The 17,064-nt window shown below is 46.2% G+C and overlaps 1 protein-coding gene across 1 annotated transcript in view; it reads left to right on the top strand.

The window, feature by feature from the left end:
- LOC148508357 (endoplasmic reticulum aminopeptidase 1-like) overlaps positions 1 to 14,922 on the top strand; it is a 57,163-nt gene extending 42,241 nt beyond the window's left edge. Inside the window, exons 17-19 of the mRNA XM_088444663.1 lie at positions 288 to 428; positions 514 to 595; positions 10,783 to 14,922. Coding sequence (XP_088300789.1) covers positions 288 to 428; positions 514 to 595; positions 10,783 to 10,923 — 364 coding nt within the window. The 3' untranslated portion in view covers positions 10,924 to 14,922. The remainder of the gene's footprint in view (positions 1 to 287; positions 429 to 513; positions 596 to 10,782) is intronic.
- Positions 14,923 to 17,064: the final 2,142 nt, after the last annotated feature.

The following is a 17,064-nucleotide window of genomic DNA, read 5'->3' on the forward strand; positions in this document are numbered from 1 at the left end:
GCAACACGGTGGGAGCGCGCATAGTGCATACACACTTAACGATTTGAACAATTTGTTTTTCCGATGTGTCAGAATCTGCCAAATCGATCAAAATATCATCTAGTGTGTAGGGGCCATTGGTAATAAAACGTATACATTTACAGGAAGATACTTTAATATGCATATGTAAATACAATGTCAGATTTCTGCTTCAAAGTGTTATATTGTAGCTGTGTTGTGGTAAATGAAGTAGGTGGCTTGTATGTTTTGTGATCTATATAGTCTCCTAATATCTTCTTTTTTTTTAGGCTAATGGAAGAGAGTTTGAAAGGAGACCTTGTAAAAACTCAGGAACTTCCACATATTGTCGTCTCCGTGAGCAGGAACCAAGTTGGTCATATTTTAGCCTGGGAATTTCTAAAGAACAACTGGGATCGCCTAGTTGAAAAGTACGATCCATATATTAGTAATGTAGACCTAAGGCTTCCGTTCCTATACTCCTGCCCATGTTATTCAATTATGCTTCTGTTCTAGGTTTGACCTGGGATCTCGCACACTTGGAGATATGGTTGTGGGAGTTACAAAACTCTTTTCCACAAGGGAGTGGCTGGAAGAGGTACCTAGACATTCTCTTTTTCTATTTAATTATTCACACTTCTTCAGTAAATGGCACTATGACTGGAAGGCCCTTTAAAGTGTAGGATTGTAAGCTGTGTTTCACATGGCTCAGAGCAGTTTTCTCATATTGGCCTGATATTGCACAGCACACCCACATGCTGCAGACAGGCTGTACCCCCCCAACTGATATTGCGCACCCACATGCTGCAGAGTCAGACAGCCTGCACCCCCCCCAACTGATATTGCGCACCCACATGCTGCAGAGTCAGACAGCCTGCACCCCCCCCAACTGATATTGCGCACCCACATGCTGCAGACAGCCTGCACCCTCCCAACTGATATTGCACACCCACATCCACATGCTGCAGACAGCCTGCACCCCTCCCCAACTGGTATTGCGCGCACACACGCTGCAGACAGCCTGCACCCCCCCCCCAACTGATATTGCGCAGTGCGCACACACAAGCAGCCTACACCCCCTCCCCCTTCGCGGAGGGTTACCTTACCTGGTGAAGCTGCTTGTCCCAGGCCAGCCAGTCCGGAGTGCGGCACTGCGGCAGATGGGAGCGGTAGGGCAGCCGGGGCACCATGTGACTCAGTCACTGTGTAGGGCGCTGAGACCTGAATGAGGCGGCGGCCGCGCCCGCCACGGGACTCAATCTGAAGCGGCAGGCGGCAGCAGACGGAGCGGAGGCAGAGGCCAGACAGGGCAGGGAAGCGGGCCCTCCTTCAGGACTCAGAGTCCGGCTGCGACCCGGGGGGAGTGGTGGAGCGGAGGACGAAGGTCTCTCCCTCTTAGCCGGCGCCCAGAGTGTCAGTGCGGCTGCTGTGATGAACGCCGAGCGGGAAGAGCGGCTTCCTGTCATGTGACAGTGCCACCCATGACGAGTGCAGGGAGGCGGTGATTGTACGTTGGCCGCGTATTTTGAGATCAGTGACAGGGTGGAGGCGCCCCGTGCGATTGCACGGGTCGCCCGCCCCTAGAAACGGCCCTGCTTCCAGCTATAAAATGGGTGTGAATAGTACAATCAAAAGACCATTAGATCATCTGAATGGTACCCACAGCACAGAGTATTTCAGAAGATGTATTTGCTGATCTTGAGGCATATGTGATTATGTTAGTGAGAGTGGGGATGAATGTGGTAGTGTCATGATGATGGGAGGGGCGTGATGCAAGTGTGAATCCACAGAATGAGATTTAAAAGATCAAAAAGCACAAAATGCAGTGCAGCGAGGCTTCGCTCAGTGAAGTAGGAAGATTTGGTGCAAAATTCAACTGAAAATTAAGCAACACAACTTTAATTTTAATTTGATTCATACATATTTTTGTTTTCAATAATTATAAGCTCAATATATTAGACAGAGATTTGCTTACATATATTTTTGTTCAGATAGCATTTCTGACCAAAAATATGGGATCATTCACCCTTATGTGGAATGTAAGGGTATTAGAAATCTCCGCTAAATGTTGTGGCCATATAAAACTACAAGACTTATATTTTATAATAAAACCAAATGTCCTGACTTACTGACCCACTAACTCATCAACGCCCAGCCCAGACCCCTGGACCTAGAAACATGAAAATCTGGGAGTATATTCCCTCCATGACGCAGGTGCCCACTAAGAAGGGATTTTTTGAAATTCTACTCCTAAGGGAGTGAAAAGGGCTAAAATGCTTCCTCCCCCTGTGCAATGTCCTGCCTGACCCATCGTGGCTGCATCACAGTTCAGAATTCAGGGACCTATTCATTAACACTAAAATAAAGTTTTTAAGGACATTTTCCTTAATTAACGTTATTTTAGTATTCATGATGACACTTAGCAAGGAGATAACACTAATATCTCCTTGCTAAGTCCCCCTGCGTTAATTTCCACACTGCCCATACATTAGTATGGGGATATGGAAATTATGTATTTTCAGAATTTGATGTAGTTACCTGCTTACAGCTGGACAGGTCCCTGACGTCTCCCTCCGGCGCTCTGGTGCGTCCTCTGGCTCAGTCTGCTATGCGGTCATGTCTTCTACCTGCAGAACACAATAAAGTTTAGAAAAAAAAATATATATATTTTTTTTTCTAAACAGTAGTGTGCTCTGCTGGGAGACCACATGACCGCATAGCAGATGGAGCCGGAGGTAAGTGCTGGGACGGGGTAAGGGGGGTTGGGGGGGGGGACACAGAAACTTACCGCATTTGTAGGCAGTGCTGCGAATGCGGTGGTTTTACAGATGTAACAGCGCATGCGCAGCACTGCTTCCAGCTGCGATAAGTTAGTGTAGAGAGGGATAACTATCTATTTCCCGAAAAGCTGTCATCGTAAAAATGACAGCTTTTCGGAATAGATAGTTATAGGGAGGAGGAATGATGAATTCCTCCGGTAATTAGGTAGAACTCCATGCGAGTTCTAAACCTAATTACCGCCTGGGAAACTTTAGTTATGATGAATAGGCCCCTCAAACTCCAAATGTCATTCCAAATGCTGCCTAACATCACTGGCATTTGGTGTAGCTCCTCCCCTATTTAAATAGTGAGGGAATGGAATGTGTTACTACAGAGGTGAGAGAAGAAAATGTGTTACAACAGCAGTGAGAGGGGAATGTGTTACTATAGAAGTGAGGGAGGGGAATGTATTACTACACAGGTGAGGGAGGGAAATGTGATACTATGCAGGTGAGAGAGGAGAATGTCAAATGTGTTACTACGGGGCGAGGGAGGGAAATGTTAGCGGGGGTAATGTGTTATTAGAGAGAATTAACGGGGGAATGTGTTACTCCAGAGGTGAGGGAGGGGAATATGTTACTACAGGTGTGGGTGAGGGATTATAGTTTTACACAGGTGAGGGAGGGGAATGTTGAAAATGTTACAACACTGGTGAGGGAGTGGAATGTGTTAGTACACATTTGAGGGAGGGTAATGTCTTACTATAGCAGTGATGCATTACTATAGAGCTGAAAGATTAATGTATTACTGGAGTGGTGAGATGAAAATGGAAACAGTAAATATCTAAGGTCTATCCGGGTACATAGGCTAGTATTTTATAATAGCAGTGGCAATTTTTCTTAGAATGCATAAGCAGTAGTTTCTGACAAATAATATATTAAAACATTTTATTATTTTAATAATTGTGCTAAATGTGGATTCATATATTTTAATGAGAAAAAGAAAACCTCTATTGTGAGAGAGATGGTGTATTAGTCAGGACGGGGAAAGGTGGGGAGTTTGTGGGAGTGATGGCGGTAGAGAGATATGAAGCAGAGAAGCTGTAAGTACTGTGCAGACAGGGTATCAACATCAACAAACATGAAGTTCACTTTCTGGCATGAAGGAGGTGTGTCGCAGTAATGAAGGATTATTGATGACTACTCCTGTCAGAGAGTAGAGACGCAGACAAAAATAAGAATTTCACTCTAGTTTACACAATTAGGGCTCTATTTACTACAATCCGCATATTTAATGCAGATTGTAGTGTGATATTATCGACTGAATTCGCATTGCGAATTCAGGCAATATCACAGGGATTTAAAACAAATCCCTTGCAGGGACAGAGCTTGCGATAAAGCTCTGTCCCTGCAAATCCCCCCCGCCACTAGTCACGGTATTTTTGCAAAAAATACCGTGACAAAGTGCCCGCACATGCGCCGACCGGCCACCGCTGCTACCCCCCCCCCGGCACTAAGCCCCACCCCCCACGATCGCGGACCCCCCCGCGACCCCCCCTCCCTTAATAGCACTTACCTGCAGTCATCGGTGCTCCGGCGATATCTTCCATGCCTCCGGTCAGCTGATGTCCCATACTGCACTGGGACCCGATCACCTGATGACCGGGCCCCAGTGCACCATGGGAGACCAGCTGACCGGAGGGGAGTCATCACCGGAGCCCCGATCACCGGTCCATGGAGTAAGGTAAGTAAATTATTTTATTTTAACTTTTTTTTTTTTTTGCAGTGATCAGCTTGCGGTCTGTTTAGACCACACAGCTGATCACTGGGACCAGCTCCGGGCTCTGCTCTGCCTTTTAGAGCAGAGTAGGAGCCCAGTAACCGGGGGAGACCCTGGATAACGCCACCTCCAGGTGGCGTTATTATCACAGGGCTTTCCCCGGTATTTTTTTACAATTTATTTTTAGTAACTTTGGTCGGATCACATTTCCCATTACAATTATGGGAAATGCGATCTGCTTACTAAAAATAAGTGATACTTAGGAGTTGGAGTAGAATTTTTTCGTATTCTACTCCAATTGCCCTGTAATAACTATAGGTGATACTAAAATAATGTGAAAAGGGTGTGAAAACACCCTTTATCACTTTATTTTAGTAAAAATAATGTTAATAAATAGAGCCCTACAGTATGTCACGCCACTTATCTATTCTAAAATAATAAAAGCAGGAATAGGCAACCTGTAATTATCCAGGTCTTATGAAACTACAAGTCTTAGAGAAAGGAGGGCATGCTGGAATTTATAGTTCCACAACAGCTAAAGAGTCCTAGAATGCCTAGCAAAGTTTTTTTAAAAACTTACCCTTGTTAACTCTTTCTTCCAAGTCTATAGTGTCCACAGGGAGACAATGGGGTGTAGAGGGTACTTGAATGACCAGACACCAACAGCAAAGTCTGAAGGAAGCATCCTGAGAGGCAAATGTATCAAAGGCATAGAACCTAAGAAAGGTGTGGACAGAAGACCAGGTGGCCGCCTTGCATAGTTGTTCGGCAGTCGCGCCACAGTGGGCTGCCCACAAGACACAGTGCGAGTAGAATGAGCAGATACTGTAGCCGGCACAGGAAGGTCAGTCCGCAGGGCATATTGCCGCGCCGGACCTATTCAATTAGCGAGGATTCCACGCAGTCAGATTTTTTCTCGCAGCTCATGGAGGTGCGAGGTGAAGTCCACATAAAAGCCACCAAATCAGGCTCCCGCGGGGAAAAAAAAACAACCCATTGATTCCACAGTTTACATGGAATCAGTGTGTTTCCGCGAGTAAGTCACGATTTTTCGGCGCAGGAAAAAGGCTATTTTATTGAATTGCTTTTCCCCACGCAGTGGGGATTTTGGCAGGCAATTAGTCGTGGAGTAAACCCTGCTGCTAATTGAATACTTGCCTGCGTGTACGCCTGCGAGATAGTCATGCGAAGCCATCTGGCAAGAGTCTTTGTTAGCTGCCATCCCTTCTTGTGGAATCCATATAGGACAAAGAGGGAGTCCGATTTCCTGCTGGAACTAGTACGATCCATGTAGATCTTCAGAGCACGGACCACATCCAAAGAGGCCTCACCTGCCAAAAGGTTTGGTGTTTGAAAGGCCGGAACCACAATTTCCTCATTAAGGTTTCTGAGCAGATGGGGTAGCCCATTCCACCTGGAGAGGATCAGGTGTTGTAGGGGCCTGTAGTGAAACTGAGCGAACTCCACCATGTCGAAGATGGACACCATAGATCCAAAGGTCTGCATTGCAGAGTGAATTGACACTCGGTGACTATGGAGTAATCTGCGCACTCAGTGCTGTAATACAGAGATTTTGTCTGCTGTCAGGAAGATTCTCTGAGCCTGAGAGTCCAGGAAGGCTCCCAGATGTACCATTCTTTGAGAATCAGCCAACCATGCGTTTGTAGAAAGGCAATGGTTACTTGTAGATGGCGGTGAAGAATTTCTGGGGAGCTTGCTAAGAGCAAGAGATCATCCAAGTATGGGAGCAGTCTGATCCTCTGATGACAAAGATAGGCTGCCATGATCTTGGTAAAGACCTGAGGAGATGTAGAAAGTCCAAAAGGCAGTGCTTGAAATTGGGAATGTTGCTGTAGGACAGCAAACCGGAGATACTGCTAATGAGAAAGCACTATAGATACATGTAAGTAAGCGTCCTGAATGTCCAGAGACACCATAAAGTCCCCGGACTCTAGGGTTTCCATATGAAACCTGGGCACCCTGATAAACTTGTTCAGAAACTTAAGGTTGAGGATAGGCCGATTAGACCGGTTGGGCTTCTGAACCAAGAAAAGGGTAGAATAATAGCCCTTTCCTCACTGTGATGAGGGGACCGGAATTATTACCCCCGAGAGCAGTAAGGACTCAATGGCCTTCTGGAGGAGCAAGGCTTTGCTTGGGTCTAATGGAGGTCCTGTGCAACAGAACTGCTGGGGGGGGGGTCGCGCATCTCAGGAATGAGAGGGCATATCCGTGGGAGACCACTTCTTTTACCCAGGCGTCTGAGATGAGAAGTCTGCCTCCCACCCTGGGAGCCCCCAGGGAGATTCCTGCCCCATCAGGCTGAAGGCTTGTCTTCAGATTTGGTAGGTGGACGTCTAGTAGCCCAGGTCTGTTTGGTCCTAGGCTTGGAGGCCTTAGTGGATGCCGACTGCCATGGAAAGGACTGCTCTTTAGCTTTTCCTTGGGGACGAAAGGATGACATCCAAGGCTTCGTAGTAGATGCAGAGGGCAAGAATGCCATTTTGGAAGCTGTCAAGGTAGTCACAATCTTATCCAATTCTGGGCCAAATAGGTTCTTCCCAGAATAAGGCAGAGACTCCAAAGCCCTTTTAGAGTCCGAATCTGCCTTCCATGTGCAAAGCCAAACAATACGGCGGACTACCACGGAAGTAACAGATGCCTTTGAAGCTAGGAGACCAGTATCCAAAGCCGCCTCTCCTAAATAGGATGCTGCATCTCTAATGTGAGATAAGTAGGACAGCTGTTCCCTCGAAGCATCAGAGGGAAATGTATCTTTTACGGCCTCTGCTCAACTCTCAATGGCTCTTGCCTCCCTGGCAGGACGAGTAATAGCTCCTGTAAGAGAGTATATAGATTCCAGGCAAGCTTCAGTCCTTCTACCTGTAGTCTCCTTTAAGGAGGTTGCAGTATGGATAGGTATGGTAGCGTTCGTAACTAGGCTTGTCACATGGGAATCCACTTCAGAGGGAACTTCCCATTTAGTGCAATCAGTAGCTGGAGGAGGGTAAAAGGAAATGATGCGTTTAGGTAGCTGAAACCTTTTACTTGGCATATTCCATGCTTCACACATAAGATCAGATAGCTGATCAGAGTAAGGAAACTCTGGCAAAACTACCTTCTGTAGCATAAATTCCTAAGGGACTTTTGCCTTAGGAGTGAGTTCTGCCTCTTCTATTTGAAGAATATATTTTACAGCTCTCGCAAGTGCAGGCATATTCAGTTTAGATGGTGGCTCCTTCTCTCCCGAGGGGGAGTCAGAGTGAGTGAGGTCTGCAATCTGGCACAGTGCAGTCAGCAACCCAGATATATGTACAAAATGGCACAGTGTAGTGCACAACACAGATATACAGTATGTGATAGCCCTCACAAATATAGGTAGATGTGAGATACAATGAACCCCCTATACCTCAATATTCCAGGATAATAATGAAAGAAAGGGAAAGGTATAAGCTGACAGTTGAGTAAAATAAACACACAGCAGCGCTAGCACAAGTCACATACAATGCAGAGCATACAATATAACTGCAGTGGGCACTAAATTCAACTGTCCCGATACTGACTTTATGCAACAGAGACTTTGCAAATATTATTGAATCAATAGTAGAAATACAATCCTTACTTTGTTCCACTAGGCAATCTATGCTTCTGGACACCTTTACTCACCTGTGTAATACAAAAACCTACAACCATACCACACCGGATATGCTCAGTCTCGTCTGATCTTGGAAGCTATGCAGTGTTGGGCTTGGTCAGTAATTAGATGGGAGACCACTAGAGAATAGCAGGTGCTCTAGGTTAAACACACACAGGAGAAAGGACCGAAACAGAGTGGCATATGACCTAGTAAGGGCCAACATCTGCTTATTTTTATAAAGCATAACAATTGACCATTATATATACAACTGAGATACTAGGTGTAACTGTGATACAAATCCGCCAAGAAAATCTGTTTTTGATACTATATACAGAAAACTATAATATTGTAGGAGGAATGCAAGTAATATAATAATATGTTGCCATTTATAGCATAGGTGGATAATTGAGAAACACCTGTGATTTAATTTTGTTTTACTTTTTAATTTTGGTTATATGTATATTTGTCTTGTCTACATGTGTTGTCCGAGGATCCTTGATTTTATTTGCGTATGTATTAAAAGTTATATTTTATTGAGATTTATGTTTAAGTGTGCCCCAGCAAAGAGCCCTTCTTTTTCTTCTTTTCAATATAATCATGTATCAATCTGGGCTATGGGAGCACCACCAACGACGATATACTATATATCATATATAAAATGCAATAATGTTGGTCTATGTTATATGTTGGAATATGTTCTGTGCAGAATCTTCCCTTCTTCTTTGAACTAAATTCAACTACACAGACCGCAATGGCTGGTAGCAAATAGCGCTGTATAACAAAACGGGTCCGCGGACAGCGGTCTTTGCTCCAGCCGGCGGGCCACAGCCACCAGGACCCATAGCTGCTGCCCAGCCCCTAGTCCCCTGTAGCCTGGCCCTGGCAGCACTGAGCTCTCCCGGGTGGCTTAGCTGCGGCCCAGGCCGGGTCTGACCTTTAGTTGAGCAACGCGGCAGCATAAAGCCATAGGTGCTGAGGACGGAAGTAGGAAGCTGATAGGGTCTGGGGGCAGCGGAAGGTGATGGGAGCTGGGGATAGAGAAAGATGAAGGGGCATAGGAAGGTGATGGGGGCTGGGGACAGAATGTGACATGGGCTGGGAGCAAAGGAAGGTGATGGGGGCTGGGGGCAGAGGAAGATGAAGGTGCTGGGGGTAGAAGGTGACACGGGCTGGGGGCAGAGGAATGTGATGGGGCTGGGGATGGAGAAAGGTAAAGGGGTAGAGGAAGATTATTTGGGCAGAGAAAGGTGATAGGGGTTGGGGGCAGAGAAAGGTAATGGGGGCTAGGGACAGAGGAAGGTGAAGGGGGCTTCTGGGCTGAGGATGGTGATGAGAGGCTGATCTTGAGGAAGGTGATGAGGGGCTAAGGACTGAGGATGCAGCTGCAGACACCATCCCTCCTACCCCTGAGGCATTCACAGCACTGTCATCAAGAAGACCTTGCAAGAGACTGCAGACAAGAGCTGCAGCCTGCATCGTTAGTGACAGACAGTGTGGTAAGTCAAGGTGTATTTTTACTTTATTTAAAGGCTGGCATAACTTTCAGGTAACATTCTCATGCTTCACATATCACACATGCAGGGGAGGGATGTGCGGGATCGGGGGTGGTGGTGAGAAGGTGGGGCCCCCAGAGACATCAGTGTACCGGGCCCCAAGGCCCAGGGCGAGGGAGGAGCAGCAGCAGCTCAGGTGCGGCAAGACCACAGTGGAATAGCGCCCTGAGCTGGGGGAGGAGCCGCAGGGAGAGGGCGTTCTCCCCTATGCTGACATCAACCACCAGGTTCCTGGCCTTAGCTGTCCCCTGCACCAGTATAGGTTATACCCTGGTGGTCTAGACGAAACGGTATCCACATCAACGCCTCAGGTCTGTCGTTTGAGACCATAGGTAAGACTGCACATAGACACGAGTCCCTGCAAGCAGGGACGCGCCTTACCTGTCCCCTTGAGTTCCGGCTGCAGTCTGGGGTCGGATGAGCCCCGCTGAGAGTACCTACGCGAGAGCTGGAGTCGCGGCACCGCAGAGGGTGATGGAGCAGTAGTGCAGACGTCCAGAGCTGCTGCTCTGTATGAAAAATTAAAATAAATCCTAAAAATAAAACTTGGTCTGCTTAACAGCAGCCCCACTGTCTAATGGTGATCCAGCTCCTGCCGGACACCAATGAAACTGAGTTGCCTTCAGGTTGTGATCGGGGTATAGGGGGAAGGACCGACGCATCCTGGGATAGAAAAAAGCTTTGCTGTTGGTGTCTGGTCCTCCCAAGTACCACCTACACCCATTGTCTCCCTGTGGAGTCCTATGGACCCTGAAGAAGAAATCTGATTAATTATTGTTCCATTCGATTTTCAGTTTATAAATGATATGATTGATTTGTACATCATTTTTACGAGTGAAATCCTGTGAGAACAGCCACTCATACTCTGAAATGCTTTGTGCTGCTGTGAGGTTGTTCTATCTCTGCACACTACAAAATAAACTGGAACACACAGACAAGCAGGCTAATAAAAATTATCACTTATATCCACTAAATACATTAGATTTATTCCCACACTGCTTAGTTTGCCTGCTTCACATGCTGTGTTATCTCACTTTTGTGCTTTTGTTTTATCAGGTGACAGAATTTTTTGATTTGTTGAAGGAAAATGGTTCTCAACTCCGGTGTGTTCAACAAGCAAAAGAGACTATAGAAGAGAACATTAGATGGATGGATAAAAATTTTGTTAAAATTTGGCTGGAGAATAATAGAGTATAGGGAACAGGATTGTTTCTATATGTAAGGATTAAGGGTTTTATGCAAAGTTAGGAGCAAATCAGAACCATGTTGCATTGCTGGTAGGACATATATAAAACGTGCTGAGAGATTTGGGAAGGGGTGGGTGCGTGCATTCCAGTTTAATTCTAAGGGGCATATCCAATTAGACTGCGGCTAATTATCGCGCAGGTCAGGATTCAATTAGCGGGAACTCCACGCGCGTGTGTCCGCGAGTCCCGCTGTCAGGCTTTACCTCGCACCTCATGTAGGTGCGAGGTAAAATCCGCGTGAGGCTGCCCTATTCGGTCTCGCGCGAGCGTGAACAACACACTGATTCCGCAGTTCTCGTGTGCAAGTCCTGTTTTTTTGACGCGGGGGAATACGCTATTTTATTGAATAGCTAATCCCCGCGTCGTGGGACTTTAGCCCGATAATTAGCCGCAGGTGAAACCCCGCGGCTAATTGGATATGCCCCTAAATGTCAGTGTAAAAACAAAAACAATAAAGCTGCCCAATATTTGTTCATTAGGGTTGGGTATGGGACCCCGGTGGTCAAAATCCCGAATCCGGCATCCCGACAGGGTTAGGATACCGACAGCTGTTGGTAGGTATCCTAACCCTCCCCCTCTCCTTAACCCTCCTTCCCTCCCCAGTGCCTAAACCTAACCCTCCTTCTTAGTGCATAACCCTAAGACCTACTTACCTTCGGGATTCCGGTGCCGGTATTCTAAGTGCCACCATCCTTTAAGTATCCCGTTCATTACATGCAAAAGCAGCCCTGCATGCTAAAAATAATAATGATGATTATAATAATAAAACAAAAATATATTGCCCTGATGACAGGATGCTTGTTAGCCTAAAGTACTTTTTCATGAATTACTTTGTTGTGTGTAGATATATTTTTATATAGTGTGGACCTGCATAAAATGAATGTTGCTGGAAACAGAGCTGTATGTTGCCCTAAAAAGAGAATTTTATTAAAAAACATAACCATACATTTAAATGTGATAATTTCAGATTTTGAGATACGCCAAATCCTGAAATTTTCTAATATACGGTCGCAAGATATCCAGACCAAATTGGGGCGCCTTTCAATTTGGTCAGCTCACCCAGAAGTTAACACAAGAAATCCAGTCAGCGGATGACAGCTGTTGCCTTAAATAATGTTTTATTTATTCTGAGTGAATTCTTGGCAGTTCAGGCATGCAATGTGTGTAATTACAGCCCAAAATTTACTTCTACCTACATTGGAAATGTAATTCCTAGAAACTGCTAGAACAATGGAGGGTAGGTAAACAGAGCCAATATAATGTTCTTTATTAAATAAAAAATTTTTGACACACACATATTTTCACTTTTAAGCATTACACAGTCCAAGGCTAGTCTGCAGATCCGGCCCTAGCCCATTTGGTGCCCTAGGCAAAATTTTTACTGTTGCCCCCTACCAACTACCCATATGGAGCTGAACAGCCCCTCAGTAAAAAAACACACAAAAAAAAAAAAACAGGTGGCCCTCCTTATGGCCACAGGCCTAGTGCCGGCCTACTTTATTCAATAGTGACCTGGGCCTAGTACCCAGGTCACTTACACCTAATAGGCTAATAACGCCCTCTAGGGCCTAATGCCCCCTATGTAGCCTGGGCCTTGCGCCCGCCTATATGCCCACGGGCCTATTGCCCGACAGTGCCCCCACACGCCTAGTGCCCGACAACCCTGGTTGTCTAGGGAGGGGGTATATGGTAGGCCTCATGGATGGCCTACCTGCTCCATTGGAAGAGGCTGCGGGGGGGAGCTTTGTTAGCTTTTACTTTCCACCCCCGCAGTCCTCTCCGCCTGGCTTCCTTCTTGACCGCGGCCGCCAGAACTCTTGACGCGACTCTCTTCGGGAGTTCTTCACTCCTGCCTCTCCGCCGCCGTACTGCCTTTTCCCACTCAGCGGCGTCTGATACAAGACGCCGTGAGTGGGTGGGGCTATGACGCGGCGAGCAGTGATTGGCTCCTATTGGCTGCTGGCCCGTGAGCCCTGGAATGCCCCTAGGCATTTGCTTATGCCTATGGTCGGGTCTGCTAGTCTGGTTAGAAGACGGGAAACTGTTGTGCCATTACATTTTATTCTTTAATTCATTGTGTACGAATGTTACAGACAAAGTATAAAATCCAGTCATGTTATACATTCAGTCCCTAGGTTACAACTTGTAGAAAGACAAATGATATGTAGTGACACTTGGGAGGGCTGTGTTTGGCTCCTGAGTATGCATAGTCACATAGTGGATGAAGTAAGGCTATGAGTACAGTACCTGGAGAATGAGTTGGATGGCAGTCAATGGATAGACAGTGTCTAGGGAGACAGGCAAAAGGTCGACATGGATGAAGATAGACAGATACAAAAGGTCTACACAAAAATGGCACTTTTTTTTTTTTTGTTAGGGCTAGGCACTTACTGTAGCATTAGGGTCAGACTCTAGAAGGGATGGTTATTGTTAGGCACTTACTGAAAGGTTAGACTCTAGAAGGGACGTTTAGGGTTAGTCACCAGGAGGGAGGGTTAGGGAACAAGGGGAGGTTTATTATTAAATTTTTTTAGTGGTCCGCAGCGCCGTACATACAGTATAGGGTACACATTACATTACAATACAGTAACCAAAATATAAACAGAGCACAAGTAACAATTAGCAACACAATTCTCCATACACAATACAGCTGGGAAGCTGAAGGCTGTCATTGAAGTGCTTGAGAAGAGGGCTGCCAGACAGTAGGAAGGAGGACCCTGCTCCTAGGAGCTTACAATCTAGGGGATACAGACAGATAACGTGGCATGAGTGTCCTGAGTACAGGAAGTAGGCAAGGTAATGATGGCTGAGGCAGGAGGGACAGCGACCTGGTGACACTGTTATGTGGTGGAAGGGTATGCTTTGATGAACAGGTGGGTTTTCAGTGCATGTTTCCAGCTCTACAAGGTCGGAGAGAGCCTGATCGAGTGAGGGAGCTCATTCCAGTGAAGGGGGGCTGCACGGGCATGAGATGAAGTAACCAGGGTAGAGGAGAGGCAATGGTTATTGGCAGACCGGAGTGGGCAGGAGGGAGCAGTAGAGTTAGAGAGGGCCTTGTATGTGAAGGTGAGGCGTTTGAAGAGGATTCTGTAGGGGAATGGGAGCCAGTGCAGGTTTTGGCAGAAGGGAGCAGCGGAAGTGGAACGGCAGGAGAGGAAGATAAGTCTAGCTGCAGCATTGAGAACAGATTGGAGGGGAGCAAGATGGCACCGTGGGAGGCCAGTAAGGAGAAGGTTGCAGTAGTCGAGCCGCGAAATTATTAGTGAATGAATAATCAGTTTGGTAGCATTCTGGGAGAGGAATGGCCTAATGCGAGCGACGTTGCGTAGCTGGAACAGACAGGATTGAGCCAGAGATTGAATATGGAGGGTGGAGTCAAGGGTAACACCCAAGCAGCGAAGTTGGGGGACAGGGGAGATAATGGTGTTGTCAACAGTGATAGTGAGATTGGTTGGAGATTTATGGTTAGGGTGAATAAGATAAAAAAACACGTGTTGACCATTCTAATGTTGACCGTTTGATCATGTCAACCTTTTGTACCCATCTACCAGTTGGTGTCAATATTTTGACTGTCTTGCTAAATAGTGTAGATCTTTTAATCCACAACCGAATGAGTTCAGGAGCAGACACACATGGCTTAATACAGTGAATACCAGTAAACTAACAGCCGTGTTTTTCATAAATAGGTCCTTTTTAATTTTTTTAAGTCTAGAAACAATAGGCATTGTATTGAATGCTAGTTTTTACAAATGCCTATACTATTCTTAATTGAAATATAAAAAAATATTTTTGGAAATGTTTGCTTATAACTATACATAGAAATGTTCATTTGAAAATTGGTGGCCTCTTTCTTTGCACTAAGTCCATGGAAACGTTGTAAGTGACCTGAATCTAACCAAAACACAATGATCATTTTAATTAACTATGAGAGTAATAAAACATGTCTGTGTTTCACGAATAAGAAAATGTGTCTGTTTGTCCTTGTCAATTTTCCAAAATACATGATGTCTCTGCACCACTAGATCTCCCAATGTAGGTCAAGTTAAAATCCTCTAAGTTGGGTTGATTATGAGGGGCCTGACCTATTTTTCAAATTAACCTACAAACATATGGCCAAAGGTATGTGGACACCCCTTCTAGTTTGTGAATGAAATGGGAAACACACACATTGCTAAGAGTTGCATAAAAACAAGAATACAGCCTTCATAGTCAAACAATAGCAGTAGAATGGATAATACTTAAAAGTAGCACTGTAATAGGGCACGAAAGCGCCTTGTGCTGGCCTGCCCAGAGTTCCAAACGTCATGATGTCACGCACCTGATGTCATTACGCCGTGCAGAGGAGGCAGAGCCGGTAAGTGCAGCACTGACCAGGGCATCCTGTGGACTCTCCGATTGGCTGTACAGGCTGCAGGGTGTCTGTCTGGTGCTTCTAAAGGACGCTCTGACTGCTGCAGCAGCGATCCTGGCTGCAGTGTGCTGTTCCAGACACCCTTCTAGCCAAAGTAAAACGGGGTAACTATAGAGTTCCAATCTGCCACACATAGGGGCATATTCAATAGGCTGCGAGAAAAGCCCAAAACCCGCACCTGCGAGGTATTTCCTGCAGGTGCGTGTTTTTTGCTATTCTATTAGGTGCGTGTTTTTTTTAAAAACACGCGCCGGGAGTTTTTTTTGCGCACCTCCTGAGCAAGCGTGATTTTTCCAGAAATCAATGTCCTTAGGAAAAATCACATGTACTTGCTCTGACAACCTCCCCCCTCCCCAAAGGACTAATTAAGCAATTGAAAGTATCCAATTAGCTTAATTAGTCCTTAATTACTCACCTTCCGAAGCGCTGTCTTCTCATCTTCTTCTGCATCCAGCGTCGGGAGCCGGCTCTTCTGCAGCAGCGGTGAGTATGTCAGTGTGTGTGCTGTATGTAAGTGTGTATGAGTGACTGTGTGGTGTGTGTGTATGAGTGCATGAGTGTGTGTGTGACCCCCTGTGCGGTGTGTGTGGCCCCCCCGAAATGGGCGCTGGGATAACTACATCTCCCAGCAGCCCTTGCTCCTCCCATCAGCCCCCGGGACTCCCAGCAGCCCCCTCTCCAGTAAGAAGAGAGAGGGGAGGCCGCCGGGAGCCGCGGAGTCCCGGACAGGAAAGTAGAAAAAAAATCAAATTTACGCGGCGCGTGGTTTTCAGTGATGAAAACCCCACGCACACGGTTTTTTAATTGAATCCCACGGGTATCGGGAGCGCGCATACCCGCGGGATTTCGAAATTGGCCGCGAGGGGCACAAGGTTTTTTCCTCGCAAAACCTCACGGCCAATTGAATATACCCCATAAGCTCAGATCACCATGCACAATGCAAACATTAGCTGTGAAGGCACAGTGCCATCGGTCTCTGGAGAAGTGGAAATGTGTTCTTTCAAAATACAAAATCACAATTCTCCGTGACGGATGAATATTTGTTTGGGGGACAATCAGGAGAACCCTTTCTGCCTGAATGTGTACCGTTATAGTTTGGTGGTGGAGGGAAATATTGGGCTGGGTTTATTTTTCATGGTTTGGCCTGGACACTTTAGTTCTAAAGAATCTTAATGCTACAGCATACAATGATTCTTTCTAGAGAACGGGGTGCTTCCAACTTTATGGCAACAATTTACTAAAGGCCCTTTCTTATTTCAGCATGACAATGCCCACTGTGCACACACAGCGGGAGCCTTCAAAAAAAATAAATAGTTTGCTGGGTTTGATATTGAGAACTGAGACCGGCCTGCACAACATCATCCAACACCTCCTTATCACCTGCCATCAGTGCCAGACCCCATTAATGCTCTGGTGGCTGAATGGATGCAAATCTCTGCAGTCCTGTTCCATTATCTAGTGCAAAGCCTTCCCAGAGGAGTGTAGGCTGATAACAATAGCAAAGGAGGAACCAACTCCATAGTAATGACCACGGTTTTGGAATGGGATGTTCAACAAGAATATATTGGTGTAATGTTCTGGCGTCCCTGTTCTTTTGGCCTTTTAGTGTACTTTAAAAACTTAGCTTATGGTTATGAAGTGGTCGTGGGCCTACAAGTCCTAGGCCTTACAGGACATGCT

Source organism: Taudactylus pleione, unplaced genomic scaffold, assembly GCF_031769625.1.
Source record: "Taudactylus pleione unplaced genomic scaffold, aTauple2 ptg000370l, whole genome shotgun sequence".
In the NCBI taxonomy this organism is placed as follows: Eukaryota; Metazoa; Chordata; class Amphibia; order Anura; family Myobatrachidae; genus Taudactylus; species Taudactylus pleione.